We start from the raw sequence: 18,534 nt of genomic DNA, 5'->3' as shown, positions 1-18,534 counted from the left end.
TTTTTCTCCGGTACCAGGAACCAAACTCACGACCTTGTGCTTGCCAGGCAGGCGCTTTTGCCGCTGAGCTAAATCCCCAGCCCCCTTTCATATATATCCAAAAGAATTAAAATCAGCATGTGACGGAAGTATCTGCATAGCTACGTTTACTGTGGCACAATTCATAGTACCCAGGATATGGAATCAACCTTGGTGCTTATCAACCCAAATAGATAAAAGAAATGTGGCATTCATAAACAGTGGGATATATTCAACCATAAAGAAGAGCAAAATTATGTCATTTTCAGGAAAATGAGTGGAACTGAGATTGTCATGTTAAGTGAAATAAATCAGACTGAGAAAGACAAGTAGTCAGACATATTCCATAACGTGCAATCTTTTAAAAAGACATGAAGTTAGAAGGAAGACTCTTGTTAGACAAAACATAGGGAATGAAAGGAGGAATGAGAAGAGGATATAATTGAAATATGAAACACCACATTGAAACCAATATTTTAAAGAATGAATAAGCACCATAATTTTAAATTATGAATAAAATATACTTTAATAAAAAGGTAAAGTGAAAAAGGAATAGTGAGGTTTATTTAGCTTGTGATCCTAGAGGCTGAAAAGTCTGAGAGCTTGGTGTTGGCAACTGCTCATTATCTGGTGAGGGTCTGCTTGCTACATTACAAGGATATGACATGGTGAGACTAAGCAAGCAAGCCAGAGACAGCTTGCTTTTATAACAAAGCCACTAGCATAACCCATTAATCCATTAGTCCATTCAGGAAGGCAGAGCCTTAATGACACAATCTACTCCTAAAGGTTCTGCCTTTCAAATACAATTGACATATGCCTTTGGGTGTTACTTTCCCATACAAGAAATTCGGGGGCCCATTCCAGCCCCAGCACTAAATGTCTGGGGGGGGACGTTGTCAAGTATAAATCAGAGCATTAGTCGCATGGTAATAAGGGATTGGCAGCTTGGCTGACTTGATGCTGAACTGCAGAGCTGCTGCCTCTAGTTCTGAGAGTCCTCGTGACTAGGAATAGGATGAGTCCCAAATCCTGCACTGAGAGTCATCGAATAGAAATGGATGGAAGAGTCATTTCCAGAGAATGAAATGTCATCATCTGGAGGTATGGGGGTCTAGTGGCACTACAGGACTCCAGTGGCAAGTCAGCGTAGAGATTGCCTTTCCACAGCATGGTGCTGTTATCCTCAGCTGCGCTGAAAAGGAGGCAGTGCACAGAGGTTTCATGGGCTGCCATGGAAATTCTAGGCAAATTCAAGACACACTTACAGCGATTACCATTAATAACAGGAAACGTTTTTATTGGTTACTCTGCTGGAGGCTCCTGGGGCAATTTTTAATTCAGGGTCTTTCTGCTTGAACACCTTATCTAGGATTTCTGAGTGGCTTCTCTCAAAAACACTCATGTGACAGGGAGCCCCTCCACCTGCAGCATGACTTGACCACGGTTGGGAAGCCTTTGAGAAAAGAAGCCTGAGCCTAAACACTGACTGCTGAGAACCTTAGGTTCCTCTAGCACAGGCATCTCAGCACATTTCAAGAACATTTCTTCTGTCTTCAGCAGAAAAACAGAATTCAAAATCTGGTGGCCATGACGGCATATATTGTGTAGAACTGCTGATTATTCAGTACACAGTGGTCACGATTAAATTACTGAATGACGACTTAAACAGAAGGCATTCATAAACAGGTGACTTTTGGCAGCCAGGAAAAGGAACTGAAGTCATTTAGGATTGAAGCTATGGCTGTCATGTTGACATCATTCAGTTGTAAACAAGTTCTCTCCAAACATAGTGTTTGATAAACAAAGGTTTTGTAAAAAATACTCTTACAGTGTATTGCTTTTATTCATTTATTTTGCCTCTGTCACATTTAAATTGAGGAGAAACTCAAGAAATCTCTCTCACAATTTTAATGCTTTGAACTGGCAGCTGCACTGTGAATAGTCCTTTCTCAAGCAAGATGCCGTTAGTTCTTAGAAAAGATCAACTGTTGAAGAAAAGGATCAGGAGGATGGTTGCCTCTGGTTAAGGATGAGGAAGGAGAGTTACTGTGGGCTTCTAACTGTACTAGTAGTGTCTCTTGCCTGCTTTCTCCTTATATTTCTAGGGAAGGGATGTTGGCTGCTGTTTCCCCAGAGAAGGGTAAGCTAAGTGCTGATTGATACTGAATCAGCATCCTTATTTTCCTGAAGTCAAATGTGTCCCAAATTTAAAACTTGGAAAGGGAAAGCATTTTAAATTTAATAATGGGCTTTCAACCACTTTGCAGCAACTTGTCAGGCATGAAACAGAGGGTTAACACAAAGGAGGGCTTAAAGGGTTTGGGGTTCCAAATTGCTGCTTAGTTTTCTCCTTTGTTTTCTGTTAATACAGGATAGGCAATTCAAAGATAGATAAAGCATTGCAAGTGGGGAAGGAAATAGATCACCCAGCACTTGGAAGGCACTATGAACACAGGGATTGCTTGTCCATTGACAAAAAAGGGCAGCAAAAGTGATTACGTATATAAGGCAGAGCTTTAGCTTTATCTCTGGTCACATTCATAAAAGTGAGACTCTGTGGAGGTTCCAGATATATATATCTGAGAATCCTTGGCAACTGACATTTGTACAGAATGCTTTGGGATTTCTTCCACATCATACCAAGATTTTGTTCCATCAGATTAGCACTAGGGTATTAGTTCATTCAGAGGCTAGAGGGATAATAAACCTTGAACCGATTGCAGTGACCAAAGAATGGATTGGATTGTCACTACGTTTCATTTAATCCTAATGATACTACGATTCAGTAGACCACAGTCAGACAAATATCCCCAGAACTCCAGAGGTTTTTTTGTTTTTGTTTTTGTTTTTTTTTTTTTGGTTTTTCTCCGGTACCGGGAACCGAACTCACAACCTTGCACTTGCCAGGCAGGCACTTTGCCGCTGAGCTAAATCCCCAGCCCAGAGGTTTTTTTGCTAAGAAATATCAATGACATCATTGCCTATGGAGTTGTACTGAACATCCCCTTGGTTGTTTATTTACTGGGGCTTTGTATTCTTGCCTATGTACTAAGTCAATTATGTTCCAAGTGTAATATCCATTTAATAAGTGGGCTTATAAACTACTTTTAGAGTAATTCCTAAACAATTCACATTTCCTCACAGCATCTCTATAAGATAACTTAGTATTATTCTTCCACTTTTCAATAGTAATAGGTTAAGCTATAGAGACACTGAGTAATTTTTCTCCAGCTACCCAGTAGTTGACGGATGGAGTCTACTTGAACTAGACTCCCAGACTTTGTTTATCCTATCATGTACCACAGTTGATACACACATTGTATTAGGATTAGAAGAGACTTTGGGAATGACATAGTCTGGTCTCATAATAGATGTTTAAGCCTTTTGACAATACTCCTGCCTAGTAGCCATGCTGCCTCTGCCCCAACATGTCTTCTTGTGACAAACCATTCCATTTCTCCATAGTTGTGAGATTATCATTTTGAAATTGGGTGGCTACATTTCCTTCTTCCTTGTCAAATGCTGTTCAATATCCTTAGGGTGTTTTCCTTAGCATAGGATTCTTTAAGAATGCTTTTTTGAGCAGTGATATGACATCCAGCTGGCAGTGAGCACATACTCCTTTCTTCCTAGGGTATTTGTACTTTCATGGTAGTGGTAGTGGTAGTGGTAGTGGTTGCCTTGATTTAGCAGCCAGCATGTAGCTCTTTGACATGTCTGGCAGCTGCACATCCTCAAGAAAATTGGGAGGCAGTGGCCCAGATCAAAACTCATGTAGCCTCACTAGAAGTCAATGTACTAGAAGAGAAGGTGGTGCTCCTGGAAGGCACTTAAGAAGACAAAGGTCACCAGTGGCCTGTGTGGGGTTGAAGTTGTGATCTTTCTGGAAGTAACTGGCCACATGGTTAGAGGTAAAGCGTGTGGATTTCTTCCCTGTGATAGAAAAGTGAGAGCTTAAATCCTAAGGTGACTAAAGGAGGAGGTAGAGAGACAGGAGGGTGAGTTGGCATGTAGGCCAAACAGTAGATGCAGTATGATCATTTTATCAATGATATGTCTGCATTTGGCAGGAAGCATGACCCCAGTGCTAACTCTTATGTTCTTAATTCTGCCTTTTTCCAAGAAAGCCACTTGGCTCAGTCTAGTACAATTCATGATGGCTAAATCTTGGAAGTAGCCTATATGTCCATCAACAGATGAATGGTTAAAGGCAGTGTGGTATTTATGTACAATGGAGTATTACTGTGCCATAAAGAAGGATAATTTGTATCATTTGTAGGAAAATGAGTGCCCCTTGAGACCAGAATGTTATGTGAACTAAATCAGACACACTGGCTTAAATATCACATAGTTTCTCTCACGTGAGAAACCCAAAGTATAAATAAAGAGCAAAATAAAAGGTTATAGGAAATAGGGAGATAGATCTTTTGCAAAAAGGAAAGAACCTAACAGATGGAGGGAGGTGGGAAGTAAGAGAGCAGTACAGGATGAAAACAGAATTAAGATGTGTTCTGTACATGTACCCACTCACCATGAGGAATGTAATCACGTACTGTAAACACAAACTAACAAAAAATACAAATTTAAAAAATTAAAAAAATAAAGAGACCTCAAGTCATTCTCAGAAAAAATAGTAACAATGCTTTCTCATCATGTAGTTCATTCCTTTTAGACATGAGGTAGCTGTATGCTTGCCTACTCAACCTGTTGGATGCTGGGCTCAAGGGTCTCTCAGGTAGTATTTGAGCCTGATTGAAAGGAAGGAGGACTGTCAGTGCTATTTAGTGCTCTTCTTAGGCTGTACCTTTCTGTTTGCTGCTGGGTAGTGTTCTTTAATCTTGGAGATAATGGGTGACAGAAGTGACTTGCCAGTTGAATCATTCAGTTAAATTTATTAATTCACATGTTCTTCTGGGTAGGTTAAGTGAAAAGGTAATAAGAATGACCATTTTAAGTGAAAAAGTAATAGGAATCACCTTTTTCAGGAAATGTCAGCCTAGCTCATTTGAAGAACTTCCTCCAAATAAGCTCTATGCCAGTTTCTCCCTAGTAAGTTCCAGGATCCAGAGAATGTTTTCTGTTTTGATCAGATAAGAAATTACACAGAAGAGCTTAGCCCTTGTAGCAGAATATGCAGACCTACCTTGTTCCAGTTCCTAGTTTACAAATGGGAACCAGATAATAGAGAAATCATAGCATTATCTGATTAAAATGATGAGGGGCTTTAATGCGGGGAGAAAAATCAGGCTTCGAACGGGGAAGGCAGAAAAACAGACACCAAGAGCAAACACAAACACTCACCACTATATCCTCCCTCTGTAATCTCAAGGGAAGGCTAGCTGCTTAGCAAAATCTCTGAAATATGACCACATTTCTACCATGAATGGATGCTTCTAATCCAATGCCAGGGGCTTTTGGCTACAAACTAAATGGATTTGTTTTTTGACATAAATATCCTTTGGTTTTAAAGGATGTATTTTAAATGCTTGCCTTCCTAGACTGCAGTAATCTGGAGTCAAAGATATTGTCATCCCAGGAATTTATATAGCCTTCTGACCATGTGTTTCTAGATCCTTGCCATGTAGTGAAAGACTTGATCTATGGGGTTAATATCTTTTAGGGCACCATGGAGATCAGAAATTTTTCCTTCAATTTTATTTAGAGCAAGGATCAGCTCTTTAAAATAGCAAATATTGTATTGAAAGGAAGTTTGTATATCTTTCTGCTCGAAGCTGAAAGAGAGGGAATTGTTTAGCCTAGAATGAAGGAGTTAGGTTAGATGCAAGGAAAATAGTTCATAGTATTAGATTCCAGATTGGGTGACTGGCGGATACCATAAAAATCGCTGAGTGACTTCAAAGACAGAAAAAATTTAATGTGGTGAAAGTAATACTCAGTTGAAAGACAGAAGTTAAGCATCCTGGTTTCACTATAAAAGTTACCCTGTTGAACATGAACAAATGACTTCTTTGTGCATATTAATTTTCAAATCAATAACATGGGGAAGACATGGACTAAACAATCTTTCCAGGTCTGAACATTTATTAATTTCATTTATTCATTCAAAAATTATTTATGGCATGCCTGCCATGTTCTAATCAGTGTTCTAGGCCCTGGGGATGACATAGTAAACCAAACAGGTAAAGTACCTTCTCTGGAGAGGTGACATTGGCAACATACATATGAGGCATGATCAAAAATATGGTGAATATTACATTTTAGAAATTATTACAGTAAAAGGCATATTGCCATTAACCTCCGTCAAAAGATCCCCCTCATTTTCAGCATTTATCCCTTCATTCTTGCCACTTTCTAAAGAAATTCAGAAAGGTCTTTCATGTCTTTATATTTTATATGAGATAAAAAATGTAGTGAATGCTGCTGCGGAGAGTCATCCAATGGAAAGGCAAGTTTATAAGAACATTATGGTGTGTCCTCATCTACCTTAGTCCCTGGATCTGGCACCATGTAAGTTCTAAATTTTCCCCAATGGCAGAATGACTATGAAAGGTAAATGTTCTGAATTGATTCATGGCAATAAGGCAGCCATGACAGTGCAACTAAAGACGCTCACACAAAGAGGACTTTCAGAACTGCTTCAGAAAGTGGCAAGAATGATGGGATAAGCATATTTGATGTGTGGTGTTCTAGGGAATGTGGTTGGAAAGATGTCTCTGAGTTTTGCACTGTTTCACACTTCAACTCAGATAGCTTATGGTGATGACAAGAAGTAAAAGGTGGAAAAAATAATCATAGAATAGCACATGGAGTGGTCTGGGGTGAAAAGAGGACAAAGTAGCTGAAGTAGATAAGCACACAGGTAAAGAGGAGCAGGGATAGATGCTATCATATAACTAAGATGTATCTGTCCAGGGACAGGAGAAAAGGAAACTTCTTAACTTGTGTGATAGCTAACTGAGGTATTAACTTGAATAAGAAACATCTAGCTGATTGGTTTAGCATAATTCTGGATGTGTCTGGATGATGGACTTACTGAAAAGAGAAGACCCACCCTAGGCATGGGTGGCACCAACGAATGGGATTGTAGCCTGGATGCCATAAAAAGGGAAAGAAGAAGGAAATCTCACTTCTGTTTCTTTGGAGAGGCTCCAGTCTTCACTCTTCAGTTTGGATGACCCTCTCCAGGCTTCTACCATAGACTCTTCAGTCTTTTAGCTCAGATTTTTCAACATTCCAGTACAGACCCTCTGGCTTCCTGATATACACTCACACAGGATTCTGCAGTGAGTTCCTGGTCTTTGACATTGACTGGAAGTTCAGGCTCTCCAGCATACAGATGGCCCCTTTACCTAAGTCTGTAGACTGCCACTGTAGGCCTACCATATAAGTCCAAGCCTACGTTGTAAGCCTTGCTTGTAAATATGCAATCTGTTCCTCTACTGCACCCTAACTGATGTAACTGGACATGTGTGCGTGGATTATGGTTATATACAACCATGAGCATGAGGCTAAGAAAAGGGTGCTCTGAGTCTTGAGCTGGTAATGTCCTTGAAGGAATGAGGGCCATAGTTAGAAAAAAAGCAACTGAGCATTTTCATTCTGTAAATTGCTTTTGAGAATAGTTCATGATTTCTTCCTTGTGGAATGTTGTGCAGCCAGCTCTCTTTGGTCTTCTTGAGACCATGTTTATATATTTTTTCATTCTGAGAGATGAATATCAGTATCCCTCAAATTATTTATATCCTTTGGACAATATGTGCATATATGTTCTCTGCATGAGACTATCCATTTCTTGAGGTCTTTAATTGTATCTTTCAGTTTTATTGTGAGTCATATGATTAGTAGTCAAAAATACTTAGAAAATTGAATAGAATTGAAAAGAATTAATTGGCTCCTAAAGCTCTGTGATCAGTGAGTTGATTTAGATGGACATTACTTATAGTTGATTTGTTTTCTCTGATTTATTGTAAATGTTACCACTTCTGGTAATTCTTTTGGGAGAGTAGGGTAGTAGACAGGGGCTGGGGAGTCAGGAGACATTTGTATTAATTCCTGCTCAATTGAGTAACCTTTGACATGCCACTTCAGATCAAGTAATCTTGAGACTCTCTATTGTTCCATGCTGTGGGGCAGACCACGTCCACTGAAAGTCAACATAGATATGTGAGAGGAGACAGCTCAGTTCACTCGTTTGCTCAGTATGATGCCAAGCAACTGCTTTGTCCCTTCTTCCAAGTAGAATTGATTGATTTCTTCTTTTTTTTTTTTCCAAAAATTTATTTTTGTGGTGTTGGGGATGAAACCTAGGGCCTAATGCATGCCAAGCAAGTGCTCTATCACTGAACTATATTCCCAGCCCTGATTTATCTTCTTGACTTGCAAGACAATTGACACAACTTATTGCTTTGGCATAAAAATTCAACTTTAAAATGGGAAGCAAAGCAAATAATAGAATTAAAGCTTTTACTCTGATTATTAGGGAGATAAAGCCATCCCTAGTCTTACATTGTGTAATTCAGGTAACACAGTGTTAAAGTACTATTAATAATATTTTGAATCAATGCTAATAATATGGGTGTCATATACTGAAGGCTGTATGCCACAAATTATACCAAGTGTTTGAAGCAATTCTCATTTAAATCTTACAATAACCTATGACATAGAAAATATAACGAGCCCATTCGACAGATAAGCAAACTGATGCCTGAACAGGGTAAATGAACTTCCCAAAGTCACTCAGTCTGAATTTTTGACTACTATATGCTAGTAGGTGCTTAATAGTTTTTGAATAAATAAATGGCATTAACCAGCAGGTGATATGAGCACAGTTTAACTAGCAGGGATAGGAGTACTTATTGAGTACTTACTATGTATCTGGAACTATTCTAGCACATTCACATGCATTATTCAATGAATTTTCACTGTAATTCTGTGACTTAGATTCTATTTTTGTCCTAGGTATAGATGAAAACACAGGGTTAGTGGAATTAAGCGACTTATCCAAGGAAACACATGAAATAAGTGGCTGACCCTAAAGCCAGTGATCTTCATACTACTACAGGTGCATATAGCTAGCATGGGGACTTTTGCAATCTGTCCTTTACTTTCTTCTCTTATACAGAGTGTTTGAGATTTACAAACTAGATTCTTTAGGTTTCCTCTCTAGTTACTTTGTGTATAACCTTATTGTCCCACTCCACACTGTGCAACCTTAATCCGAGGCCAACAGGCAGAGAGGAGTGTGGTATGAGTATATGGAGAGTCCTGTTGCTGATTATCTATAATTTCAGCACACTTACTTATCAGTGTTGTTGAGATTTAATCTCTCCAGCTCATCTGTGAGACCAATTTTAATTTGGAGCCATCTGCCACAGACAAATGAGTAATTATGGCAGAGCCCAGGGGGGCGGGCCATGGGGAGAAGGTTGGCTTAGCCTCTTTCCGCCTGCCTGCATTGACGCAAGTGACCAAGAAAGAAAATTACTTGGGTGGGCTGTTAATGCAGTGGCCAGAGGCTCTACCTCCCTGTTGCTCAAATCTGTAGACTATAGTGAAAAAGTAAAGATGACTTTGAGGTCATACAGCTTCCCTGGTAGCAGAAGGGAGACTATTGCTCAAGGCCAGACAAAAGGAGGTAATCTGTGAACCAGCCCATGTTACCCTCCAGTTTCTCCTTCCCACTGTACTGGTGATACTTTTTGATGAGTACCATTTATTAGCTGGTCTCTCCACACAATGTGATAAGCAAAGTGAAACTGAAAAAATAAGGCTGAAAATAATAGTCACTGACCTCTGTCTAACAATACATTTCACCCACAACTGTAGCGTATCTTGATCTTATTTCTTTCTCACAACAGCCCCTGGATTAGGTAGGGGTTAGGTATTATTAACTCCATTTTTCATATGACAAAATTGAACTGTAGAAAGACTCTGTGACTTGGTCAAGGTTGTTATAGTTTGGATCTAAAATGTCCCCCAGAAGCTAGCTGATGGCATTTTAGAAAGTGATTGGATCACGAGGTCTGTAACTTCATCAGTGGATTAATCTTTGACTAGACTGTAAATTGATGGAGTATTACTGAGATGTGATGGAATAGGAGATAGGCCTAGTCAAAGCTTGTGGATCATGGGATCTGATTTTGGGAACTAGATCTGGTTCCCAGTTCTTTCTTTCTCGCTGGCTTTTCCTCTACTTTTTCCCACGAAGCGAGCAGTTTTTCTCTGCCAGGCCCTTCTGTGGCCTAAAAATAAAAGGACCCAGCCCACCACGGACTGAACCCTCTGAAACCATGAGCCAAAATCAAACACTCCTTCTGTAAATCAGTTTACGTCAGGAACTTTGTCATAGTGACAACAAGTGACTAGCATAGAGATGACTCTTTCAAGCTGGCTTGCAGCACGAACTCTGAAGTAGAGTCCAGTCCTTCTGTCTTCTAGGCCAGTAGTTGTAAAGCTATGCTCACTCCTCAAGGGCTAAAGGGGTATGTGAGTGCATGTATGAGAAACATGAGATTTCGGGTCCCAACCTAGACCAAAACTAGGGCAGCTATATTTGGATCTGTTTATTTTACATCTAGGTAAGATTTTATTGCATGAAAGACAGCTGCTGAAAATATTAAAAACTACTTATTTAGATCAATATTTCTCCTAATGTAGTGAGTTGAATTGTGTCACCCAAAAAGATATGTCCAATTCTTAACCCCTACTAGTGTGTGACCTTATTTGGAAAAAGGATCTTTGAAGATATAATCACATAAAGATGAGACCATCAAGATTAGGGTGAGCCATAAGTCACAAGAAAAAGGAGAGGGAGATTTGGAAGCAGACACAGAAGAGAACTGTGTGGTAATGGAGGCAGACAGTGGAATGATACAGTTGTAAACCAAGGAACACCAAGGTTGCTGCCAACCACAAGAACACAGTGGAGAGTCATGAAACAGATGCTCCCTCCTGAAGGCATCAGACTTACTGACATCTTCATTTCAGGCTTTTGGCCTCCTGCATTGTAAGAAAATACATTTATTTTGTTTTAAGCCACACAGTTTATGACAGCCCCCCATAAAATGAATCTAGAAAGTTACATGGACCTCTAACCTAGAGGTGGAGATGTGCTTGTTAAATGTGGATTTCAAACCAATATCCAGAGATTCTGGTTCTGTAGGTATGCAGTGCGGTTCAGGAAAATGCATTTTGACAATTTCTCATATGCATACTATCTGATTGCCAGTTGGTTTTGAATATATATATATATATATATATATATATATATAGAGAGAGAGAGAGAGAGAGAGAGAGAGAGAGAGAGAGAGAAACTAGATGTGTTCTCCCTACTAACAGTGCCCCTGTAGTATTCCCAAAATCAGTGGCATGAAGGTGGCAAGAATAATTGACAAGAAATAGGACAGCATTAGGTCTTCTGTGGTTCACAAATTTTAAACTTGTTGTTGGGGTGGTGGTTTAAATCAGCACCCTCATTTTGCAGCTTAGGCTAGTCCCAAACTGGCTATATAGCCCAAGCTGGCCTTGAACTCATGGCAATCCTCCTGTCTCAGCCTCCCAAGTACTGGGATTACAGGAGTGGACACCACACCCAGTGACAAATTTTGAACACTGAGACTACATTAAGAGTGTTTACTCTAAGGAATCACAAATCTTCTGGTTGCCAAAACCTACCCCTAAGGAAATAGGCCATGATGGTAGGGAGTGTGCCAAGATGACACATACACACACATGCACATGGACACACAAATACACAAGTCTGGTGTGGAAGATTTTTCCTAACAGAGTATCACTATTTTTACTTTAATATTTGGTCCCTATTAAAAACGCAGATGTCCATATGAGTGTTGATACTTGAAACCAGTGCCATCCATTTGTGCTATGCCTCTGATCTTCATGTGAGAGCACTTTTGATAGGCTAGACGAGGGGGAAGAACATAAAGAGACTGGGGGAAGGAAAGGGCAGAAGAGGTGTTGCTTCCAGCCTGGAGCTAAAGTCCTTGCCCTGTAACGCTAAGAAACTTGTTGGTTTATTTTCCCAAGTGTGATGGAGGTCAGCTGTGTCCAATCAGTTAGCGATATGGGGGAAAGCCTTTGCTAAAAAGGACATTTATTTGCATTCTATGTGTGGAAAGAGGCCCTTCCTGTGAGTGGCCTGCTCAGCTAAATCCAAGGTCCTTCAGGTGGCCTATGTTTGCTCACAACCCTGATCGTTCCCGGGTAACAAACCGTCTTTCTATCTCCCAGAAAGGCAGACAGAGCTTTAGCAATGTGGCAGTCGTTGTTATAGTTACTGACATATAATTTATCACAATGATTGTCAGAGAAATGGAAGAAAATAAAATTTAGCAGTGACTGGTGACAGAGGGTTGGGGAAGTGAGGAGAAAGAGAGAAGGCTGCTGACAAGGCTTGGGAATGGAGCTGATATCTTTGTGAGCATATGGTGTGATATCCAAGTATGACAAAGGAGGTCTCATACTGGTGGTGTGTCTGGAAGGGTCCTGGCAAAAGATGACCTGCTCCAAATAGCTTCATGCAAGTTCCATATGTCTAACTTTCCACCAACAGTGGTTCATTCATATGAGTTAAGCTTTGCTTTGCTCAGGTAAAGTCATGCCTTAGACTGTGCTTTAGCATAAGCTTATCTTATGTCTTTTATACTGGGAGGCAGAGCGTCAACATTTGTGAGGGCACTGGGGAGAGATGGGAAAATAGGGTCCATCAAACTTGACTTACATTCAGAACTCTTCTAGTATTGCTACCCCCTTTTGGAGAAACTGTCCCTGTGTTCTCTTTTTCCTCAAAGGGGTTATAAGTTAAACAGGATTGACTATGAAAGATCTTGTATAACAGGAAGTCATGAGTTTTCTGGTATCTCTCTCTCTCTCTCTCTCTCTCTCTGTCTCTCTCTTTCTCTCTCCATCTATCATCTATCTATTCTGTCTATCTATCAATGCTTGAAATCAGGGCCTTCATACTAAGCTACATCCTTTTCCCTTTTGTGTTTTTCTTTTAAGATAAGATCTTACTAAATCACTAAGTGGCTCAGATTAGGCTTGAAATTGCAATCTCCCTGTGTAAGCCTCCCAAAATTCTGGTATTATAAGTGTAGACAACTCTTAACTCTTTCATGTCCTACAACAAGTATTTATATGTCATTCATTATGTACTAGGTATTTGATGAGGTATGGGAGGCATAGGCATGGAATCAGTTGGACATTAGATTTTTATCTCATGTTCAAGAAACAGTTTAGTTGCAGAGATTGGAATTTCTACAAGTAAGGTTAACTAGCAGTACAGAGTGACATGTGATTGGTGTCAAGTGAAGCATAAAGCCAGTGGGTTGTAGGATCTTGAAGGCCATCAAGTTCATGGAGCAGAGTAGCTGAGAAAGCCTTAGTGCAGATTAACACTTCAAATCACCCAGAGACTTAGCAGGGGTCTGGGGTCATGGTGCATAGAACCTATCAGTTTGTATGGGGATAGTGGGATGGATTACAAAGGAAACATACTCATTCCTCTCTGTTTGCTATATATCCGAATTCTTCATGCCTTTTGTTTCCAGAGAGCTAATCCATCTTGCATTTTTAGAACTCCTGTGCTGGGAATCCTGAGATTTACCAAGGAAGTATTGTTGCCTAGTGGTTAAAAAGATTGTTTAGAAATTTCCTGGGTTTGAATCCTGGATCTGGCATCTACTAACTGTGATCTTGGACAGTTTGCTTAACTATCTTGTGACTCAATTTTTCTCATTGGTAAAATAGGGATGATAATAAGAGTGTCTAACTAGCAGAGTTGCTTGGAGGATTAAATCAGGTAAGTCATGTAAGATACTTTGCATAGTGCTGGATGCATATTATTCATTCATTAAGTCAATATGTACTGTGTGTCTATGCTGTTCCAGGTACTTCTCTAGTGATCTGATGCAACAGTTAACAAGAGAAACTTTCTCTTGTTAAAAAAGTCCCTACTTTCTTGGGACTGTGTTGAATGCTAGCAGAGAAGATAGGGATTTAGGCCCTTTACTCAAAAAACTTTTAATCTAGTGCTTTGTTTTCTCTTCTGTCAATGCCAATTCATAATCTTCAAGTTATCAATTTATTTTCATTACTTTTTATGTATTTAGGCAAATATCAAAGTTATGAATTTCCTTTAAACTTAGCTTTGGCCATATCCTATAAGAGTTGATGCTGAATGTTTACATTATCAGTGTTTCCCAAGTACTGGGCAGTTTTGGTTTTCAGTTATACTATTTCTGCACTTTGGAATATATCCATGTGTTCTATTTTGATGATTCAGTATTTACTTTGTCTCTCGCATGTGCCCAATGCTATGAAGAGACACAGTAAAGAGACCTATCTGACCTGAAGGGTGTTTAGAAGGGACAGGGAAAGACAGGAGTGGAAAGGACCATTACTAGAATAGTTTTAGTTTCAAACTTTGTGAGTTACTATCTCTGCAAATGACGAGTTTGGATGTGGTTTGCTCCACAAAGGTCTGTGTGTTGAAAATTTTGTCATCATTGTGGTGGTGCTGAGGTGGCGGACCTCAGCCACCTCCACCTCCTTTAAGAGGTGGAGCCTAGTGTGAGGTAGTTAGGTCATTGGGGACACTTCCCTTAAAGGAGATTAATGCTGGTCCCACTGAGTGAGTTGGTTCTTACAAAAGTATGTTGTAATAAAATGAGGTCACTTCACATACTTAATTCTTCCCTTATGCATGTGGCCAGTTCCCTTTCCATTTTCTCATTTTCTCCGTGTTGTGATGCAGTCAAGGGGTTTCTTATCAGAGACTGCACAGATGGGTCCCTCTGATCTTGTATTTTCAACCTCTCTGTGATCTAAGCAAACTTCTTTTTTCTATAAAAGTGCATAGTCTCAGATATTTTGATATAGCGATAGAAAAACAGACTAATACAAGGACACATTGTAGTTGCTGAATGAATGGGCAGGAATGACAGGATCATTATGCCATTTTAATATGAATAACTCAGTCTTATTGTTCAGCATGGCTTAAGAGAGGGAAAAGGCCAGATAGAAGATGAGTTACAAGATTTTGATGTTAGTCTAGGACAACCATTCTGAAACCTAAGCATGTTTCAGATTCCCATGAGTAATTAAGGTACAGCTTGCTCTGGCCCTAACCGAGTTTACGATTTAGAAGGTCTGTGTTGGAGGCCTAAAGATTCACATTTTCACAAATTCCCAGGTAATGTTGATGCTGCTTTAGGGACCATACTTTGAGGGTCACTCATGCCAGAGATGATAAGAACAGAGCAATAGTGGTGGGAGCTGGGCTAGCGAGAAAATATGTAGAAGATATTAGGAAGGAAGACACCAGAGGATTTAGGAATTAGACAAGGAGGCAAGACAGACAGGGAAATGAGAGATGACTACAGAGTATAAAATCTAAGTGCCTTGGAGGACATAAGAATCACAGAGGCAAAAATCTACAGATATAGGTGTGGGATACACTGATATAACAGATACTGGGAAATTGTGAGACCTTATACCCCTCTGTATCTGCATTCAAATTTAAAGGTTTCTGGTCTCGTCTGTAGAAGAGAGGTTGGTAGGAAGGAGAAAGCCCAGGCCTGTGTTTGGTCTCTTCTCTGGTAGAACGGGACCTTTAATTAGAGGAAGCAAATGAAGAAACAGTAGGCAGGGAAAGTAGAAAGAGCTTGCACGATCTGGAAATGAACAGCACATCTCTGAGTTGTTAATTAATGAATGTTTATGTGCAAATATTAAAAAGGAAGAATGAGTGAAACTCAGCATAGTTCATACAGGGTAGCTCTAGGGTACCACTTGAGATCACTGAGATAACTTCTGAGATAGGACTCCACAACCCCAGACAGCATAACATTTCCTAGTTTGAAGGCGCTGGCCCTGGTGATTGTTATTCCTGGTTATTTATCAGCATATAGGGTATTTCTCTTACCTGCTTCTCTCCGCTGGGCTTCCTATAGCTGAGCAGAAGTTCCACAGCACCCACCACCTCCTTGCGGATGGCATAGAGTAATGCATCACCTACGTACACGCTGTGGTTCAGCAGTAGCTCCATGATCTCCAAGTTCTCATTCTCAATGGCAATAAGCAGGGCACTCCGGCCCAAAGGATCCATGCAGTTGATGTTGACATTGTAGTAGATCTCAGCCTCTTGCAGGGCCTGTTTCACAGTGGCATAGTCCCCCTTCTCCACTGCGTTGAGGAAGGCTTTCTCCTCTGCAGAGAGTTCTGTCTCAGCCCTCACGATTTGCAGAGGAATGCGATCTCTGTATGGCGAGTAATTAACCTTCTTGTAGTACAGCTGAGCCATGGTTCATAGGAATTTAGAGAGCTGAGTAAAGGAGAAAGAGGAAGACCGAAGATATTCTTAGTTACCTGAAGCTTTCCATTGCCCAGTCATAGAGGGTAGTCTTGCTAAGGGGTTGGAAAGTCCCAGTGTTTTAATGATACTGCTATTTTCCTCTTTCCAAGGGGTAGAGCAGAAGATGTCTGGGCTTTTAAGTAAGAGAGATCTATCAAACACTGGTTTTATTACTCACCAACTCAGAAGTTTGATAGGATACTCTATCTCTCTGTGATTCTTTTACTCTTACTAAGGTTATCAATATTAATAATATTACTAGCAGTTATCAGTTAGCATCTGGTTACTATATACCAGGTCCTATGCCACAGATTTCTTCTTTTATGAAGCTACTGTGAGAACTCAATAAGATGTACATTATCAAAGCGTCTGGCACAGGCTAAACCACCTAAGACATGGCATAAACTAGTTCCTTCTTTCCTTCCCTCTGCTATTTGGAAACACTCCTTGTAGTACTCTGTTTGGTGATGTAAAGTTGCCACTCATCTTTGGCCAGTTTCTTTTGACCTCCATGTCTGTGGGTCTGTTCTGGCTTTCAAGTTTACATGGGCAATTGTTTAAATTGTTCATCCTAGATTGAAATACTGTTTCAGAGCTAACTGCAACCCTATTTCTTGCTGCTACTCACTTGGGAAGTGATGTTGACTCCAATAGGCCAAAGCCATCTATAACAGATAAGCATGCACTTGCTCTTTCCACTTCTGCATTTTTTTCTCTTACCATTCCAAACCAAGAAGCTAATAGATTTGACAGTCTGCTTCATTTAATTCTTTGACGTGAGTGGTCTGTTTTATTTGTAGCAGATCTGAAGCCAGGTTGCACTTAATAAAATTGATTCAAAGTAAAAAATCTATTTACTGAGCTCCTCCAATGTGTTTAAATTTTCTCTGTGCCATATGGGGAAAAAAGACAGTTTTTGCCTTCATTCACATATAATGAATCACAGACGAGAGCTCTTGCTTTGTAATTTACAGATCAAATTCACTCATATTCCTCACTGATTCCTGGTACTAGTCATGTGAGATGGCAACGATGGTCCTACACAGGGGAGAAAATGAAGCTTAGATGCATTAGGTGATTGCTTCCCCTTTACCTCTCATCCTGAGGCCTCCAGCCCCTGGAAGGCTAAGGTAGGATGGACATATTTCAGTGTTTTTCATTATAGACCTGTCTTGCTAGCAAAAGGAAATGGAAATGTGATAAAGAGCCCCTTGTGTCATCTCCTGGATGTAAAAGAAGATGAAGACATGGAGCTTCTACAAACATTTACCTCACTCTTTCAGGTAATTATATCCCTGCTTGGCACAGAGAGAAGCATATATTATATCAAGTGGTATTTGCAATTCATAACCTTGTGATCTTCTGGGAAGTTAGTGTTTGAGAATGAGTGATTCCTTGCCCCAAACAGGCACAAATGACAAATTTCTCTCTGGACTCAGATTGCAGAAGAGTAGGGGGCTGTGGCTTTCAAGAAGCCCTGGTCTTCCCTTTCACTACTTGCAAGTAACTCAACAGTGGGTAAAGGAAAGCAGTACTTAAAATAAGCACTTGTCACTGAACAGCAGGTGATTTTAATACTAATGCTGGTTGTAGACTGCCTCCCTGCCTTCTCTTTTAAACAAAAAAGGGAGAGGGGAGGAGATATCGTGTGACCTCTTGAAAAGACTCAACAATCCAACTCAGCCTCTACTTAATCATTAGAAAAACACAGGTTCTGATGTGCCTCGTGCTCTCTTGCTACAGACTGTCGGTAGTATACATGGAAGAACAGGTGCCTACCTTCATCATGTCTCACATGCACAGGTACCACAACCTTGGGATGAACCTATCATCCCGATTCCACTCTTTCCTGTTCCAGGTCACCTTCCACTCCACCCCCAGTTATCCTGGGAAACACAAATTTGATTCCCTTTCACTGTTCCTTGGTTAGTTTTCTACTGTTCTTGCAATGAAATCTGTATTTTTTATGAGGTCTGTAAGAGCTTGGATCATGGTTAGCTCTCCAATCTCTTCTTAAGCCATTCTTTTACCTCCAGCCACTATTTTTTAGTTTGTTGAACTTGTTTTGATTCTTCTCACATGCCAAGCTTTTCTTCTACCTGATGGCCTTTGATCACTGACTAGAATTCTGTTCTCTAGCTCCTTTCACTTACCAGGACTCACCAAAATATCATTTCCCCTGA

The 18,534-nt window shown here is 40.1% G+C and overlaps 1 protein-coding gene across 2 annotated transcripts in view; it reads right to left on the bottom strand.

The window, feature by feature from the left end:
- Positions 1 to 18,534, bottom strand: part of Trpc5 (transient receptor potential cation channel, subfamily C, member 5) — a 279,520-nt gene that overhangs the window by 127,689 nt on the left and 133,297 nt on the right. For both annotated transcript variants that reach the window (XM_005404633.2, XM_013504508.1), the window contains exon 3: positions 15,923 to 16,321. In XM_005404633.2, coding sequence (XP_005404690.1) covers positions 15,923 to 16,300 — 378 coding nt within the window. In that variant the 5' untranslated portion in view covers positions 16,301 to 16,321. The remainder of the gene's footprint in view (positions 1 to 15,922; positions 16,322 to 18,534) is intronic.

This window comes from Chinchilla lanigera, unplaced genomic scaffold (genome assembly GCF_000276665.1).
Source record: "Chinchilla lanigera isolate Chin_1 unplaced genomic scaffold, ChiLan1.0 scaffold00089, whole genome shotgun sequence".
NCBI lineage: Eukaryota > Metazoa > Chordata > Mammalia > Rodentia > Chinchillidae > Chinchilla > Chinchilla lanigera.
This window is presented reverse-complemented; position numbering and strand designations above follow the sequence as displayed.